The sequence below is a fragment of the Netta rufina genome, assembly GCF_964035555.1.
Source record: "Netta rufina genome assembly, chromosome: 2".
NCBI classification, from domain to species: Eukaryota; Metazoa; Chordata; class Aves; order Anseriformes; family Anatidae; genus Netta; species Netta rufina.
In genome coordinates, this window is record NC_140124.1 from 117002491 (window position 1) to 117021761 (window position 19271).

The 19271-nt window shown below is 40.3% G+C and overlaps 1 protein-coding gene across 1 annotated transcript in view; it reads left to right on the top strand.

Annotated features, from left to right (window-relative positions):
- Positions 1-458: 458 nt before the first annotated feature.
- Positions 459-19271, top strand: part of SS18 (SS18 subunit of BAF chromatin remodeling complex) — a gene marked incomplete at its 5' end in the record, with an annotated part of 38693 nt that continues 19880 nt past the window's right edge. Inside the window, 5 exon segments of the mRNA XM_084281317.1 lie at positions 459-479; positions 481-528; positions 1093-1169; positions 2356-2440; positions 14486-14639. Coding sequence (XP_084137443.1) covers positions 459-479; positions 481-528; positions 1093-1169; positions 2356-2440; positions 14486-14639 — 385 coding nt within the window.

Below are 19271 nucleotides of genomic sequence, written 5' to 3' on the forward strand. Positions count from 1 at the left end.
CCCCGGCGCGGGCTGCCCGGGCGCGACCAAGTGCCGCGAAGGGCGGAGGGGGGAGCAGCGCGGCCCTTGTAACATCAGCCCCGCAGAGCACCCATCCACCCTCCCACGTCCCCCCCCCCGCTGGCTGTACCACTTCGCCGCCCGTCCGGCGCTAGGGAGACTTGGGATGGAACGTACCATTAGCGCACAGGGGGGAAGGGGTGTCCGGGCAGGCGGCGTGACAAATAGCGGTGTCAATCAAACAGCGCACCGCCAGCCCAGCCTCCCACTCCTTTATAAAATATCTCTGAAATGACTTCGGCTCCTTCGCTCCCCTCCTCCCTGCTCCAAAGCGCGAGAAAACCCCCTCTCCTTTCCTCCCCCCCCCCCGGCGGGCTGGCGATGGTGCGTCCCGCCGTGTCGGGGCGCCTTAAGGGGCGGGGGCGGGCGGGGGCCGTGCTGCCAGCGGCGCCGCCGCCATGTCGGTGGCCTTCGCGGCCCCCCCGGCAGCGGGGCAAGGGCGAGATCACGCCGGCCGCCATACAGAAGGTGGGCGGGGGGGGAATGGGGCCCACGGCGGGGTTATGGGGCCGGTTTGGGCGGCTGGTGGCTGGGTGCGAGCCCGCGGGGGGCTGCGGAGGCCTCGGGCCCGCTGCGCGGGGAGGGTGCGCGGCTGAGGGGGCGGGATCGGGCCCTGCCAACGGCCGTTTCGGGGCCTCTGGGGACCGGGTTTAGTTCACGGCTGTGCCCTGTGGAAGGGGGGGAATAAACTCGGGGTGTGCGCTTTGAAGTATGTTTCTTGGCAGAGGTTAAGTGAAGAAACTGAAAAACTGCTCGTAGATCAAGCACAGGTGGCTGAATGGGGAACTACACAAACATAACAGTGGCTTAAAATCTTTAAACTTCAGTCTCTAACTAAAATCATTTCAATTTCTAAAGCTAAGGGGGAAGGCTAACAGTGCTGTATAACTAACTGGTGAAATTAGAGCTTTCTGCAATGCTAACTTTTCTTGAAGGAAAAAAAAACCTCTAAGGATAAGAGCAAGACCCAAATTTATCTTCAGTATCCCCTAAACAAACCTAAACTTAATTCACGCTTCTTTATCGTTTCAGATGTTGGATGAGAATAACCACCTTATTCAGTGCATAATGGACTATCAGAACAAAGGAAAGACATCTGAATGCTCGCAGTAAGATACTGGTCCAAATCCTGTGGACAGGATAAATTTTCATCCAGATCACAATTGTTGATTTGTTTAGCTCACATTGAAGGAAAACTGCTGGGAGGAATAGCAGAGTATTGCTGCAGATACTGCACTTTGTGTTTTTTTTTTTTTTGCTGTATAGTTATTGCTTTTGTCAATTAAATGTTGCAAATTGATTACTGCAAGTTGGTAGTATGATGATGCTAATAAAAATGGGGCTGTATAACTGAGATAATCTCCTGTATCATAATTAAGCTTTGGGAAGGAGGGACTCCTGCCTAAGAACAAACAAGATCTATCCTAAAAGTCTGGCTTGCTAAAGTATCCCCTGCAGATCTGTTGTCTACTGGGCTTTCTGGGGAGTGATCAGGGAGACAGCTGCGGAAGGAGGGAATTATTTTCCCATTACTTGGACAAATATTCCATCATGTGATGACAGTGGAGTATCACAGTATGGCTCTTGAGGCCCTTCTTCAGAGAACTGGTAGTCTGGGGGGAAGATGGGGTCGTACATCAGTGTTTTGGCTTTATGGGAATGCTTTTGTTGATATGAGTAGGGTGTAGCACAGTTACTATATTAAGCTGCGTGCAAGCATGTAGCTACATATTTGTACTCTGTTCCTGCTTTCAAATCTGTTCATGTGACTGTGGGCTGGATGTTGAGACTCCGGAATGTGGTTCTGTCGCAAAAAAATAAAAATCCCCCAGCAAACTTCCAAAGTTCAGGGTCCTGATGGAACGTTTGCACTGTTCTTGGTTGTGATTCATATTAAAGTGATACCTTGCATCTGGGGACGTAGCAAAAGCAGCTCCCTTTCCCTAGTGTTTCTGATAGAAATGACACCAAACAGCCACGCTTACTCTAGATGTCTCCTGGTGACTTGGTTTGAGGCAGGAAGTGAAACAGTTGAGAGCAGCATCGCCACGTTTTAGACTTGAACTACCAAGACAGGAGCTGTAGAGAACAGGCACAGATGTCACAGAAGATCTGGGAAAGGTGAGGCAATAGGGAAGTGTGGGACAAAGGTGTAGGATTCCTGGTAATGGTACCCCTGTCTCTTTAATTTTACTTTACATAAGTAGCTTTCTTGACGTGCATGGAGTTGAAGTAAATGAGGTAACATTGTCTTCCTGACTTAATGTCTTTTTTTCCTGTTGTTCTCTTGGGTAGGTACCAGCAGATGCTGCACACAAACTTGGTTTACCTAGCCACTATAGCTGACTCCAACCAGAACATGCAGTCTCTACTACCAGCAGTAAGTATGGAATGGTGTAAAATTGAGGGAAGAGATTTTATTTGGGCTACTGGGGTGGGTAAGAAGGTATTTAAGGTACTATACAGTGAATACAAGCTGCAGTGTCTCTTTGTGCTATGTTTAGAGTCTGATGTTCTCACTGCTTCGGTCAAGCTCACGATCTGACCGGTTTAGCTGAAGACTGATATTCTGGGATGCAGCATGCAAAGGCTAGCTAATAAGTTAAGCCAGACAACCTGTGTGTACTGCGTTTTCTCACCTGAGTTTTCCTTGTGCGTCTCATCATCACCTCACATAACAGTACTGTTTTTTTCCCTTGCTACTGTAGGGAAAGGTTGGGAGTTCAGGGGATTTTCCACTTTTTTTTTGCTGGAATATCATCCATTCTTCCGCCTCCATGGAGCGAGGTGGTTGGATAAATGTCTGCTTTGCAGGATTTTAGGGATGTCTTAAATGTTTTGCTTCTCTCCTTTATCTGAAAGTGACCTTTGTGGTAGATAGTGATGTGTAAGAAATAAGGTCATGCAGACTCATTCTGAGAAACTGCATAGCTTTACAAATGAAACATTTGTTGGATTTGCCTTTTGTTTAATTGATAGTTTCTCTGAATTGGTATTTCTGAACTTGTATTTCGTATCATACCACCAATTTTTACTTCTTTTCCCCTCCTTTCCATTCCATATGGAATGGTAAGGAAAGATACAACAAACATGAAAATAGCTTGCTGTCTTTTTGTGTGTGTTAATCAGAAAGCTTGGGGAGTTCATTGTGAGTAACACGAGTAAGTTCTTTGTTTTTTTGGTAATAAGACTTTTCTTGAATTAATATAGTCTTGATTCATTTCTGTAATATGAAGCTAAAAAGAATGTCTATAAAACAGCCATTCCTAGATACTAGTTCTCACCAACTGAAATTGAATTACTTTTTCTTTGGTCTCTGGAGGAGTGTTCTCCAGTCATTGCTACTAGCAAAGCATCTTTTCAAGTTGGTACCTAGAGGACTATAGAAACCAGTGCTTCATTACGTCCAACCTGTTGTGCCTGCAGAGGCTTCTCTTTTTATAAATCCAAGCTTGTAGCTGTGGGGGAAGGGAAAGAAACCTTTAAGAGGGTTGTGCATTACTCAGCTAATGTTTTTTTGGAGGCTTAATTCATATCCTGGTTCTGATGACAACTGGAAATGAATTTGACCTTATTGTAGTCCCTGGTGCACAGCCCTGTTCTCACTGTTGAATGTGGTGACATTCTCTTAAGAAAAAAATGAAGATAGGGCTGGGAAAGACTCTTGCAGATCAGGACTGAAGTACACTTCTGATATTGCATGTGAAGTGTAGTCTGTAGTAGTGACAAAATTAGCTTTTCCTTCTTTGGATTACTGTGTGGGGGATAGAAAGGCAGCTTCCTAGTTTTTCTTCTACGATAAAATACAAAATGAGATTTCAGTGTTCAGCCTTACTGAAATGTAAAGGCAGTGACCTACCAAGTCAAATCTTTGAAGGTCTGCCTGAGATGTGGTAATTTCATCAGTTAAGCATGGCTTTTAGCTGAGGCATTTGGAAAATCATTCTTTACGGTAGCTATCTTCCCAATGCATTTTAGCCAGGGAAATTTGGGAACATGCAAGCTACAGCTTTTTTGAATGTAAAACTTGTTCAGACTTCATTTGTTATCCACTTCAGACCTGAGGAAGCTTAAACTGACTTGGAAGTCACTTGGCCTCTTGGACTCGATGATCTTGAGGTCTCTTCCAACCTAGAAAAATTCTGTGATTTGGCATGTACTTCTCTGCCAGCTGTTCAACAGTCTTACTAAATTCAAGGGTTGTGGCAGGCAGCAATGCAATGTGGAGTAAGATGCTGGGTGTGTAAAAACCTATGTTTTTTTAATAGAATATATAAACTTTATGTGGAAAGCTACTGCAATGGTAGTAACAGTGTAGTGAACCAACTGTGTTGTGCAGAGAAATGCTTTGATGAAGGGCTTAGAGGTGAGGAAGAGGTGAAACTAAGCATTGCAGGCTGTGGTTGAAGAGATCTAGAAAGACTTGAAGCTCCAACAAAGTTCTTGTTGTCTTTGTATGCACAGTAGATGTTGAATATTATATTTACTCATGATAAGGGGCCTTCTTCACATCAGAAGACAAAGGAAATGTTCATCTCCTTGAGCTGACCAGTCTATTTGTTGAGTTGACCAGGGCTATTTTGTCCTGTCTTCTGAACAGGATGGGAGCAGTGGCTAAGTCTGCAGTTGATGCAGCTTTTGGTGCCTCTGAATGAGTTATGACGGTTCTTTTCTTGGACAGCAGTGGAAAGTCTATTTACTGTCATGGTATAGGGTCAGCTTCCCAAAAAGGGTTTGTGTAATTGAGAAACTCAACACGTTTGACTTCCATTTGTCTGCTTTTAAGGGAGGCAACAGCAAAATACCAGTCTTCTTGAAGTGTAGAGAACAAAGATGCAGTTAAAAGGTGGTTACTGGGACTTCCAAGACCAACCCCCCAAAAACAGCGGTGTGCACAGAAGCAGTATGCACACAGTGTGTGTTCCTAACTACGTGGTGTCTCAAACTGCAAAGCAGGCATCTTGTCCTTCCCAACTTTTAATTCTTATGCTTTCTTGAGACAATGCTTTAGTGACATTAAAAACCTATTGCTAACTATTGAATGAAAACAGCCTTATCTCCTCAGGCCTTCTCTCTTCCACATGCTGCTTCTTTTTACCAAGTATTTATAAGAAAACAACTCATGGCTGTCACGTTTCTGGAAGAAATAGAAGGAAGTTCTTGTACTGCACTTGAACGTGTTCTTTTTGGCATATTTATAATGGGCAAATATGGAAGTTTGCAGGAATTATGTGATAGGAAAGGTTTTTTCTTTTTAAACACAGAAAAACTTAATTCTTCAGACTTGCTCATGCAATGCTGCTTGCCTTCTGCCAGTATGTGGAGCAATTGATTTCAGTGTGTATTTCAAGAATGATGAAGATAAAGGGTTATGATGATTATTCACTTCTGTAACATACTATCTTAACTATCTTATAAAAAGTGCTAGTTTATTCCACCAGCAAGGTAAATTCTGTATGTGAAGTGACTTGTAAGAAAACTCACTGAGTTGCAAAAAAAAAAAAGTATGCATTCATTAAACATTTCATTAATTTTTTAATAACCTTTCCAATATTACTAAATTGAAGACATTGAAGTGACTTTTCTTGAGAATTTTCTCTCAGAAGTGAATCCTTTTTATAGGACTAGTCATCCCTTCTGTATTCTTCACAATCTAGTCTCAGTCTTGTCACAGGCTGTCATTATAGTTACAAAACACATTATACAGTGATGATGGATGTTTATAAAAACAAATGTCAATAAAATGAAATATTGGTTACTTCCAAAGAACCTGATTCAAGAGGTAACAATCATTACAACATCTTAAAAGTACTTCAGTACTTTTCAAATGGGCACTGTTCCCTCTGTGCTTCTAATGTACTTGTGACATGATCAGCTTATAGGAAAAAAAATTTGTCTTAGGAACTGAAGAACATGCTTTACTTTTAGTCCTTCATTCAGAGTATAAAGTTGTTTAAAATATGCTAATTTAAAAAAAAGACAGCACCCAGGAAATCCAACTGTGACTCACATTCAATAACTTAAAATTTACAAATTCCTCATTCTTACCAAGAATGGGGGATCCTAAATTAATGAAGTTCATGTCTGAGTGCATGCTAAGTGCTTGGTAAAGTCTGGTCTCTGTGACACCACACTAGAAAATCTATTAGTGGTATCTTCTTTCCTAATGATCACAGTTGGCATTGGTCTTTGAACCTCTGGCTTAATTCTTTATGTAGTGAGGAGTAGGGTAAGTGTTGATAAAATTATTTTTGAAACAGATGCAGAAAGCACTATGGTATATTGTTCTGGATTAGCCTTTCAGAACACAAGTCCATGCCAAACTCAAGTTCAAGTGTAAATTGGACTAATAACGAATGGCATAAAAAATGTTGAATGTTTCCTGCCATAAGGCAAGTGAGCTATTAGAAGTGGAATGTGAATTTTGAAGAATAATTGCTCTAATTAAAGGTTTGATAAACAGTTCTCAAAAACTAATTTCTAGAACACTTTTTGAAAGGCAAACACTCCATAGGAGGTGATGACAGGAGCATGAAACTAGCTAATGTTCCTGAGAAAAGGAGGAATGGTGTTGGCGTTCATACCCATCATGTTATGCAGGTACACTCCAAGGAGGATTTCTTCCACTGTCAGCAATTGTACTCTTTTTTAAAAAAAAAAAAAAAAAAGAAATTTAGATACTTTTCAATGGGGAGTTTCATGTTAGAGAAACTTTAACAAATGAGCAATTTTCCAGCTGCTCTTTGAATGAGGCAAGTGGAGCAGCTCTGGGATAGGGAAAAGAAATTAAGCTTTGTGTTTCTGTACTGTTACTAGGAATTCTCAAGCTGGTGTAAATCCTTATTTGATAAAAGGTAACTTATTTGTGTCTGCAGTCTCAGCAAAGAATATAGTTTCTTCCATTATTTCTTCTTTAAATTCTTTTTTCATTCTACTTTATTTGCTGTTTTGTGCACCCAAGTCAGAAGGGGTAAGGCTCCAACAGTAATAATGTCTCTGGTAGACAGTTTTAGGCCATCTTTGTTGCTAAGGAATGAGAAATTAAGGAACATTTAGGTTCCTTTTGTAGTACTACAGTTCTAATAATTTAGCATTAACATTGAGTATCTCAGTCTAAACACTTCACAATGAAATGGTGAAGAAGATTTTTTTCTTGAGGTTTTACGGTTCTATTAGAGATGAGATGTAATTACTTCTGTCAGTAGACTAGTTCCTAGTTAGGACTAATAACCAGTCCTAAAATCAATGCATCATTGTGGAGCTGTGTAAGTCCTTTCAGAGGTATAGCGTGTCTGTATCAATTAATCCTTTGCTCTATGGATCTGCTGTACCTGTTTCCTTTGCTTGAGGCTTTGGGTGCTATTTGAGTTGACCTCTGGATGAACACTGATTTCTACGTAAGATGAACGTGGAGGCAATGTGGTTATGGCGTATTAACCAAATGAACTAGTTTTACAAATAACTAGTCAGATTTTCTTTATTTACTTGCTTTAAGCAGAGCATGGAAGGCATCTGTCACCACAGAACTGAGAAACTTCGCTTTATTAGGAGGATAGGAGATCTTGTAGAACTGTTAATGTGGTGTTTTTTTTTTTTTTTCCTAGGAAAACTTAAGGGCAAAATAACTAAATTGCCTATAATATAGGGTTTGTGAGTTGCTACTTACCTAGTCTTTTGCTGAGTCTCTTCAACAACACTAGTACATACATTGCTTTGTACCTTTTGGGGCTAGTAGAGTCATCCTGCTTTAGCAAAAGGGAATTAAATATGATGCATTTAAAAAAAAAAAATTCAGACTGTGGACCCTCGGGTTACCCATGTGTGTTGTAATCTTGTAATAAAAATTGCTTTTCCAGGTTGATTGTTTTGCTCTGGAGAGGCTTTTAAATGTTGGAAAGAAGTCTGGCTGTTTGACAAATTTCCTGTTCCCTGTGCCTGGTTAAGCTGACATAACCAGTGCTGTTCTCTCATCAGCTGTGGTTCTGCTGTTTGCTGTTTTAGTGTTTCTGTGTGATGAACCAATCTGGAGAATCAGTCCAGGTTAATTACGAGGGAAGGTGGATATTCTCCATCTGGGTTAGTTCAGATTAACTGCAGGGCTGTGTTGGTAAGACTGAAAGGGAGATGGTGAGCAGCTGCAGGGAGCTGCTTAAGCCAGAACTTCAACTAAAAGAAATTCTTACCAGAGCATGGGGTTGAAGATGTTACCATGTAAGGGGTGAGTTCAGACAGTGTGCTACTGCAGGTGAAATAGGAGAATCACTCCAACTTCTGAGAGCTGCTGTGCCTATATTGCTAATCAAATGTCCACATGGGGAGCTAGTGCACTGTGTGCAAGAAACTATGTTGCCTGCTAACTTCTGAAGCTGTTTCAGAAATCACTAAAAGCTAACAGCCAATTTCATTAAGGGTTATGCTCCAAAATGTAATTCTCCTGTACTTGAAGATGTGATTTGCCTCTCTCCAGTAGTGTCTGTACAGTATGTGTCTGTTTCAGCCCTAGACAGTTTGCCGAGGGTGGTACCAGGCACTCTGGCAGCATCAATGTTGTATGGATACCAGTCCTTCTGGTTGTACCATTTTGCTATTTCCCCGATGAAATGTGCCTCAGCTTCTGCAGGATTCCTTGTGCCTTAATTTTTTGCTGAAGGTCTTCTGCCTGGAATAGAGGTGGAATTCTTCTCCAGGGTTATTGAATGCAAGCAAAACTTGTAAATATTGGACCAGATATTAAAGCATCTTAAAAGCCAAAGAGGCAGGGTGTAAATGGCTGTGGAACAGGAAGTTCCTGCTTTTGAAGACAGATATGAACTGTGTTTTATGGAGCTGTGAAGTACCTTTAATTTGCCTAGTTTCTATAGCTGAGGGTTCCCCAAGCTAATGCCTACAGTTAACTTATTCCTAGTCTCTCACAACAAAATCTGAATTTGTACCAGATCATTTAACTTGATTTAAATAATTTCTAGTTGTATTGGGAGTTAAGAATTGTGTGATGACTTTAAGTAAGAGAAGAGCTATTGCTATGGAGGCATTAAGTAATTTAGGGTTAAATTTTTCTGTTCCTTAAAATGATGTTAAGGAATATTTGTACAGTGAGATATTTTTGTGAAGCCATTTGTACAGTTTGAAACAACTAAAGATTGCAGTTTCTTCTTTGAGTAAAATGCTTAATTACTATGTCACAAAATACTGTAACATTTTGTTCAAATATCAAGTCAAGAATTTTTCTGGTTATTGGAGGTAGTGATGTAAATCAGGACTTAAGAATTGTAATTTAACAGCCAGTTCCTTACTGCTGCTGTCACAACTCATACTTCTGATAATGGTAGCACAAATTACATTTGTAGTTAACAGTGGTACATTAATTAGTAGAGGCCATTGTAAATGTTTTCCACATAGAAATCCCCTCTCTTCAAGTATTACTGAGAGGTGATTCATTTTTTTCATTTTTAGAGGTGGTTCATTTTTTCATTTAAGATGTTCTCAGTACAAGGTACCCTGCACCTGATAAAGAAGAGTCACAGCCCAATTACGTGTATCTTGGTGATTTCAGATCTCAGAAATGTATCCCTTTATGATCTTATTTCCCACTCGGACACCTCAGGAAGTGCTCTGCAGGTGCCATCACTGTCTGTCAACAGGGTACTGTTCTCTGAGACTGGGACAGGTGCTGTGATATTAGCAATGTGATATTCACAGGGCAAGATATCTCTTGGGATGGGATATCTTGCTTTGTAGAACAGGGTATTTGAGGACTGAAAATAAAGATGACTGATTAAATTCTGAGTTAGGGCTTCTCTTAGATTAGGAAGCTTTTATGCTTGCACTGCATGTGGTTCTTAATTGCTATTCTAAGACAATTTCAAGAAAATTGTATTTGTGGTAGTGTACTTTCAGTATTTCGTTAGATGTATTGATTAGTGATACTTTTTTTTTTAAGTGTGCTGAACACTATTTCTTGTATTTTACACTTTTACTGCTTTAGGAATGTTGACTACTGAATTGGTATTCGGCCTCAGTTGATATAACAATAAATTTTCCATAAACAAATCTTTCAACCTGCTATTGATGGTAAGAGAAATCTGATAATTTGACAGAGGGCAGGGAAGAAATGATAGATAAAAGTTCCAGATGTACCATTCCACTATAATAGATTTTTATTGTTTGCTGTTGTGCATTTGATCTATTTTATAGCTTATTCTTAAAAGTTTATGCTTTCAAATAACTTTTGGGATTTGTAGGATTTTGCTGAAAGTTGTCAGTTAAAAATGTTTATTTTTCTTGTCTCAGTTTTTATTAATTTATAATTGCAGGCAAATTTAATTCTTTATCTAGTTTAGCTTACCAGAATTAGGCAGAATAGTTCTTTGTTTTTCATGCTCTGATAAATTTTAAATGCTTGTAGCAATAAATTATATTCGGTATGTTTGGGGAAGTGAGCCAGAAAGTAGTGTTTAACAAGTTAAGCTATGTCTGACACTACCTTACTTCTAATTCTTTGATTTTTTCTTGTAGTAAAATTTCAAATTTTCTACTAAATAACTGGAATAAAATTAGTAGAGATCTTAACTTGCTTTCTGTCACTTAGCCAGCAAAATAAGAAGTGGCCTTTCCTCTGGTTCTGTCAACCCACCTACAAGCGGATGTAATCTCATCCGAATGATGGAGATTAGGATTCATGTTGGGTCACTTTGCTTTCACAAACTGTGCCGGTTTTCTTTTTTATTTTTTAACTTCTTAAAAAAAAATTTGGCTTTTGAATATTACGTGGTCATTTTGGACTTCAAAAGGTCTTCATTGTGCCTAGTGCATATTACCTGGGATAATCAATTTCCTCAACTTCTGTAAAGAACAAAAAAGGCTAAATGACCCAAGGTTATACTCCTTTAATTAAAGGTGATTTAAAAGAAGTTTATTACCTCTAGAAGTGTGGAATAACTGATAGAAATAGGGAAATTGCCATTTTAAAATATTTTCCTTGTTTTCTTCTGGGTGTAGCCAGTAGAAAAATGCTCTGGCAGAATTTCACTGGGGAATAATTATATCTGCAGCAGACACTTCTTTTTAATTACTACTGGGTAGTGATTGGTTTATGACCCTGACATAAAGGCTTATATCATGCTTAAAAATATTCTATATAATCTAACTCTGTTTCTATTGCATATATGTATGTGTAATTATCTCCAAATCCTATTTAAACCTTGCTCTCATGTCCTGTGTTGATGAATTCCTCAGGTTTATGTGATTTATGTGGTGTCTTATATGTTTAATGTTATTCCTCAATTTATTGACTGTTCTCCTGGGGTTTTCTTTGTTGTTAAAGTATAAATTGGATGATCTACTTTTTCTGTGGATCATACATTAAATTGTATTTCTGTCATATCCTTTTACGTTCGTTTCCTCTCTGTTTAAAAAAAAAAATTGTCCTTTTTGACTTGTTTTGCGTAAAAGGCATTCAGTCTTTAATCACTAGTTGCCTGTCTTTGGAGTCCTTCTGCTTTTATAGTATTTTTTTTGTGATTGCTTTCCCCAAACCAAACATGTACCACGGTCACCAATACCATGGCATTTTGTTCCTTGTGTTGTGTGCCTCACTGTTATTATATCAAGTGCTGCAGACTTGCAGCTTGGAGAACAGGGTTCACAATCTGAGAGCTCTGTGATTCCCAGAATCAATCCTGCTACTTAAAGGGTGCAGGGTTTGCTACCTCCTGGTTTTCTTATGGGATAGTTTATATTAATGAAAGATTACATTTATTAGCAGCTTGGACCTTTTTCTTAACATTATTTTCAATGCTCTCAAATGGGTTCACACAGGTCTTTGTCCCTTTCTGTATGTAGAAACTTCTTTTGCTAAATTATCTGGTAGTACCTTTTTGGGTGCTTTAATTACTCCTACTCCCAGTTCCCTGTGGTTTGAAGCCTTTTGCAGGGTTTTGCACCTATTGGGATTTTAAAAATCCTCGGTGGTGTTTTTTTTCCCCCTTGTCCTTGAATGTTCTCTGAACACTGTTTCTTATCCCTGCAGCATCTGTCTTAGTATTTAACAATAGCTGACTTCAAGTTAGAATAGATCTCAGAGTTAGAATATATAGTTTTGTCTCAAGCTTTGGAGTTTTTTAGTCCATCTTTCTATGCATAAGGGCATGCATGTGTCCGTGCAGTGGCATTTGCAGAATAAAACCCAACTATTAGGTAATTTTTTTTAGGACTTCACAGTATTTTTCAGTATCAACATGTTGTATGAACATCAGATTTAGTTGAGATTCTTAGTTGGAATCTAAGAAGTTCATCTTAGTTTTGACAAGTGCTAACAGGACTTGCTAGCATTCAGCTGGGATGCTTTTTTGGTTTTGATCTGTTTCCTAGTACTGGGTTGTTGTTATTCCCTGAGCTCCAGCTCCTCATGCAGAACCACCAAGTATTGGTTTTCCTTGTATGCCAAAAAATACTTCCTAAATAAAATCTAAAATGTGTGTGTTCTCATTTGTTTCTCTGTACGTTGGTTTTAGATAATTGGTAGATGGAAAGGTAGGATGATAGCAGACTTTAAAAGGTGAAGGAAAGGAAAACTTAGCTCATGTGGCCTTACTCATCCCTTCTGCTGCTCACTAGTGGAGGAAGATGAAGCAAAACAGAGCTGCATTTCACTTACTGTTCACAGCTGCCTTTCACTTCCACCTTCACCTTCTGCTTCTATTATAGGTTGAGGAAGAAGCTTGCTCATGAAAGGTCATTCTCTTTGTTGTGGAGGAGTGGAAGGAATTTAATAAGAGTCATCTACTTGCACTTTTCTTTATCTCCTTCCTTCCTCCTCCTGAGAAAAAGTATTTTACTAATTTCTTGAGGTATTTCTAAGACTATTGCAGGGAAAATAATACCTGCTTGAGCCATCTGAAAGAATGTTGAGAGAATAAACCAGTACTGCTCCCTCCTCCCCTCTCCCTAAGAAGTGAATACATGTCTCTATTGCACACATGTCTTAAAACCATCAAATATCTGGAGTTGGGAGGGACCCACAAGGACCATTGACTCCAACTCCTGGCTCCACACAGAACCACCTAAAAATCAGACCATGTGTCTGAGAGTGTCTGAACACTTCTTGAACTCCAGCAGCTTGGTGCTGTGACCACTGCCCTGGGAGCCTGTCCCAGTGCCCGACCCCCCTCTGGGTGCAGACCCTTTCCCTAACCCCCAGCCTGACCCTCCCCTGTCCCAGCTCCATGCCGTTCCCTCGGGTCCTGTCTCTGTCCACAGAGAGCAGAGCTCAGCGCCTGCCCCTCCTGCTGCATGGGTGTTACACATTGCTATTAAGAGCCTTGTAATGAGGAGATGTAGTGGTATGGGGAGCTATGCTAGACAAGAACTTAGTTCACCCCCTCTGTTCTTTCTCTGAAGAGTTTCTGAAAAATACACCCATCCCTCTCTCACGGGAAGGGCTTTTGCATGAATAGTTACAGCTTTTTAGACGGGGTCCTCAATTCCAGAAACCCATGCTTTCTCTATCACAGAGATTTTTATTCCCCTGAAAGCGTTTGGCTAGGATTCGTGAGGAGGCTAGCGTGCTCTCACAGGGGTTTTTAATAGGAAAATGAAGCTGGCTACTGGCCGTTCCTTTGCCTCCTTCCATCGCCAAGCGTAGAACCTAATAGCGAATTCCCCCTTGTATTTGTTGTTTTTCTTGCTCTCCCTCTTTGAACTCTCAAGGTTATTCAGTTATTTTCCTCACAATTTCATTAGGAAATTTGCCAAAAACATCCTTTCTAGGCAGCTGTCTCTGGACCTTTGGAGGCCAGCACTAATGTGCTTCCAGTCTGTAGGGGGTGTTTGGCACAAAATTATGAACTAGGCCTTCGGTGCTTCAGGGGAGAGAGGAGCGATCTCAAACATTTTACCACACCCAGGTGCAAATTTTTTTTGCTGGTCTACGAGCATTTAGAGACTTTCATCTCTTCTTGTACCTGTTTTGTCCTGGTGCGAGGTCTGTTCACGGCCACAAAGCGGTGATAGGAGAGGGCTGTGACGGAGGAGTTATTTTTCCATTGAACAAACGTTGCCTTGAAGGAGAGCTGCCGTGTGGGAGGGAGCAGTTCTGGCAGTCTCGAACTGTTCAGGTATAATTTTTTAATGAGGCATTGATCTGTGTTTTTTTTTTTTTAATTCTGAAGCAATGCTCGAAGGTGCGGTAGCGCTGTCTGCCTGTAATACCTCATGTAAAATTGATAGAAATATTAAATGTTTGGCGAAAATTAATACCGAGTTAAGCGTATGAGGGGGGGGGGAAAGCCAGAACGGCTTCCCTGTGCCTCCTCCTCGCCCGCCGCCTGACAATATAGGCACGCAAGCAGCCGCCGTGCCATATGTAGGTATAATATATTTGTCAGCCTAACTGCTTCCCGTGTTTGACTAAACTGTCTCCTTTCAGCCACCCACACAGAATATGCCTATGGGTCCGGGAGGGATGAGTCAGAGCGGCCCTCCCCCGCCGCCGCGCTCGCACAACATGTCTTCCGACGGGCTGGTAGGTGGGGGCCCTCCTGCACCACACATGCAGAACCAGATGAACGGCCAGATGCCTGGTAAGTTTTTCTCCTCCAAGACATTAACACCAGCGTCGCTTAGCAACGGGAACGACATGGGGGCTCAGGGGATACTAGATTGTTGATGACAAAACTGCTTTGAATGCCCCCGAGTACGAGCTCTCTTAGAGTTTGTTAGCTACAGAGCTACGTGACCTGTATTCAGTGTTTATCAGGCTGCCCTTGGGCTTTGATGTAGCTGACACACAGCATTCCTCTGATGAACAGAACTGGCTAAATTTAGTCTGTTTGAAACCATGCAGTACAGCTGGCTTTAGGAGGCTTACTGGGGAAAGGTATTGGCCTGTGGCTGAGCGAATGCAAATCCTTCCGTAAAAAGGTGATGTGAAATGGTCACGGCTAAATAATTAGATAATAAAACACATCTTAAAGCGTGAATCTTGGACGTGGGTAAATATTTAAAAATAAAAAGTTAAAAAAAAGATTAGATCACTACTTTACAGGAAGTCATCCAGTTGCCGCTAATCCTCTGTGTTCTTTATTATGGAAGATGCATTGAATGGTAAGGTATTTGTAGAGAAATGGCCTCCAGATTATTGTTCTAGGTATAAATTTTGTCGGTTTTTATGCCATCCTATTTTGCAATAAAAAGAAAAGTGCTTGAGAAGTCAAAAACAAAGCAGTGAAACAAGACAGTAAAATTCCACATCGTGCCTACTGGTACTGGCTGTGGAGTAACTACTCCCTCCAGCAGTCAGATCAGAAAGAAGGGAGCCCTGGAAAAGCATGCGTCTTTATAGAGAGGCTGTTTTCCAGGATTTCCACTCATAAAGTCGAACTGCCTATTTTGTGTGAATTGGCTTTCAACTTAAAATTGCATTCACAGGATTCCTTTTGTTCAGGACTCCTTCGTTGTTCTGTATGGAAGAACTTGTCATACAAAAGCTCTTCAGGGTACTGATTCTTCCAGGAAAGGAATCTGTGGTCAAAGGATCTTTGAAAATTTCACCTCTCAGTGGTCACGAGGATAAGCCCCATGATAATAAACACAGTAAACAACTATGCAAAAACTATAGCAATTCTTACAATTTTTGCTTAAGTCTCTAATTTGTGTTCAAATCTTGATAAAATGGACTTGATAGTGACAGCTTTTCTAGGAAGAGTAGCTGAATAAAGTCCATAGGTTTTTTGTAAGTATAGTAAAAGATCTAGAGATGTTAGTTTCATCATACATGTTGGTCATGGTCTGCATTTGGAAGTGGAAAGAGCAATATATACTGCTCCCTAAGTAGGGCAGAGATACTCTGGTTAAGGAGTCCTCTATCCATCTAAGATCCATCAGCTCCCATGGAGAATAGCATTGCTTCTCACAAATCAGTCTCTTTGACCCTCCAGTGTAATCATATTATTGTTATTATAATGATCTTTTCCAAGGAGAAGGATTACTAAGTCACAATGTGAGCATAATGACTTCACTGCAGAGCCACAGGGGAGAAAAGTCACTCCTTAAACATACATATTTTGTAATTAGATGGAATAAGAAGAGTGCTTATGAAGATACGTGAAAGGTAAATAGATTTGTTTGGGTATTCACCTAGACAGATACTTAAATAGGGTTTCCAACAAAGCTTTAATTTAGCCTTTCTTCCAACATACACCTCTTTTGAATGTCTGTTCCTTCCCTTCTCTGTTTAAGGTTGTCTCTGAGGATGTGAAGATAAACAGCTTAGGATGAGGGCATCTCTAATATCGGGAAGGCATGCTAAAATCATTTCAGAGTTACACTCTGGAGAAGGGGAAAGAGAATCGTCTTGTGAAGTGGATAGCTGAGTAATTTTTCTTAAGTGTTAGCTTGCTTCTATGTGAGCCTTTCCATATTTAATGGATGCATATTTGCAATTTATTCAATCTGTGTAGTTTTCTTTTTATAGTTTTCTCTTTATAGGGTACTTAATGTAAAACTGCACAGATACTTTGTCACAGACACCAGACACAAAACTTGAAATACCTGAAGAGATGATCTGTCCAAAAGAAGTTAGGTCGCTAGTGGGTAAGCGAAGAGAATCCAGGGTCAACAAGTGCAAGTTGACTAGCCTAGAAGTAAAACGTGTTCTCTTAAAAATGCTAGCTAAGGATTTCTGGAAGGCCTTATCCAAGTAGGGGCTTCCACAGGCCTGAGTGTTGTTGGAAGGGCTGTAACTAGACAGTTCCTCTTCAGCTGATCAGAAGAGTTGTCCAGTAACACTCAGCGCATGAGTTGCTAGAAAGTTTTTGCCACAGCCCTCTCCCCTTACGTGAAGGGCAAAGAGTGATTTTTCTCATGTTTGTTCTGGTCAATAGAGAGCCTAAACTACTGTTGAGGCCCTTAATTGCACCCAATGACAGGTGAGTGTCTGTATCCTCTTGCTGGGGAAGACAGCCATGACAAGCATTGTTCAGGTTGTAGTGCAATTCAGTGTTATCTGTACCTGTGACAAATAATGGGTTTTACCTTAAAATTTAAAAACAAATCTTGTTTGAAGAGGTGTATTCACTGAGTTTGTGTGATGTCAAGTGTAAGGGTGGTCTAGGTTTGGAAGGAGATGATGAATAGTGTTTTTCTGGTGTGAAGTTACCTTCCTGATTTCTTCAGCTTGTTTAATAATCTTCAGAAAGTCAAAAGGTAAGCCTAGCCGTAGGATTCTGTGATCTTTGTCTTGGCAGTGGTAGGTGTCCTTCCTGAGCAGTAGATTCTTGAGTATTTTGAGTTCTCCCAAATTCTTCTTTGCTTCTTGCATGTGTAGTCTCAAATGCACTTAGGCTGACTTGCAACTTAGTCTCAGGGCTACTATACTGACCACTAGTAGTTGAGAGGAAAAAGGACTTCCTGTTATAGTTAGGTAAGGTTCTTACTCCACTAACTTGAGGATAACACAATCTCATACAGCATTTAAAGCAGTTACTTTAATGACAGTTTTGCACTTCATGTGTCATTCATACTCCGTTCTTCATTCATATAAAAAATTGTGTTCTTATGCAGAACCTCCTGTTGTCAAACTGTATTAAAAAGTTGTTTTTCAGATATGTTCATGCTATTTTTCATTTGCAAGTGTTTTTATTTTCATACTGCGGTATTGGCTTTACCTCTGTCCTTGTCTCTAGCTAACCACTAACAAACTTCCTGCTCTAGATCCCAGAACAAGTCTGATATTTCCTCTGCCCGCTTGCTCTTATGAGTGCTTTCTCCTATTTTGGCTTACACTTCATGGCTAGGGTAGCACCAGCCCATTAGGGAAACTATGAGTTCAGCAATTTCTTTCTTGTGGTGCTTTGTATCTTCCTCATTTTGCTTCACATATTACTGGTTTTGAAAAACTTACTCCACTGTATCGTTGGTGAGCTCTCTTAATACCTGTTACAGATAACTTTTTTAAAAAAAAAATCCCACTCCCAGATCCTGACTTTCTGGTACTAATCCTGTGTCTTCCTTCCTTTTCTTAGGAAAGAAATTGAGCGAGTAGTCTTCTCTCAGTCCTTTAATAGTTGCTTGGCACCATGGTCTGGAGATTTCTTCACCTTAGCTTTGCTTCAGCACATTAATGATCACATCGTTAGAGATGAGCTCATTTTTCCTAATTGAACAGTCTCCCTGTTCTATCTATTACAGGGTTAGACTGTGTTAAATTGAAGAAGGCACAGTGCTGGCAACTGTACTTCTCTGTCATGGTCATAGTTCTATTCACTGTCTCTTTTTCCTGTATTTGTGGATGATCTGCCTCTGTACAATTCAGCAATCTCTGCTTACCTTGTTTTGCAGGAATGGTGAACTGCACGTATGATACCTTTTATTTTCCTTTTCACTTTCCTCAATATAATCCTATCTATTCATTTCAGTGAAGTGTCTTGAAAAGGTCAAGTGGATAAACATATTCTTAAATGTATTTTCTTTCTTGGTGTTTGCTTTTAGTAGCTGTGTTCCTTAACTTGTTACCTTCTTGTTACCTTTTTATTGTGTTTTTGTTTACAGGTCAGTTGGTATTGCCTTTGTGACCTTGTGTACAGCTTTTAGCTCAAGTCCTTATTTTTGCCTTCATTCTGTTCTAGATTAGCCCAGCTATTTCCTTAGCCAGGGCAGAACACAGGAGCTGTTTACATGTGAAGGCAGATGCTTTCTGTGCGTGTGGAGATGCATAACCAGATCACTGTCCTCCTGCAGCTCTACTGGAATAGTTTCCTTTATGTTCTTTTAAGTTCTCTGTATTCCTTCTCTCTATGTTAATGAGAGAAGCCTGTGGCATGTTTGGCAACAATGGTGTCTTTTTGGTGAACTGTGTCAATGCTTCCCTTGTTTACAGTTGACCTCTTCTCTCTCACATACTCTAGTTGTACATGTCTTCATAAACTCTTCGTGTGATGCTTGTCATATGCATAATCCTTGCCTTTCATTTACTTTTCTCACTTCTTGTATTTATATCTAGTCTCTTACTAATTTTACTCCTAATAGCTGTTCACTTCTCCCTGATGAAGTAATGAGAAAACGGCTCAGATGGTATTGTAGCATGATGTAATTAATGTTTGTACTTCTTGAAATATCCATTTAGAGTAGATCCAAGTCAAAAAACAGTCCAGTTCCAACCTGGGTTTCAGAAAGAGGGGGATTAAATTAAAATATGTAGATGGCCTTGTGGATAT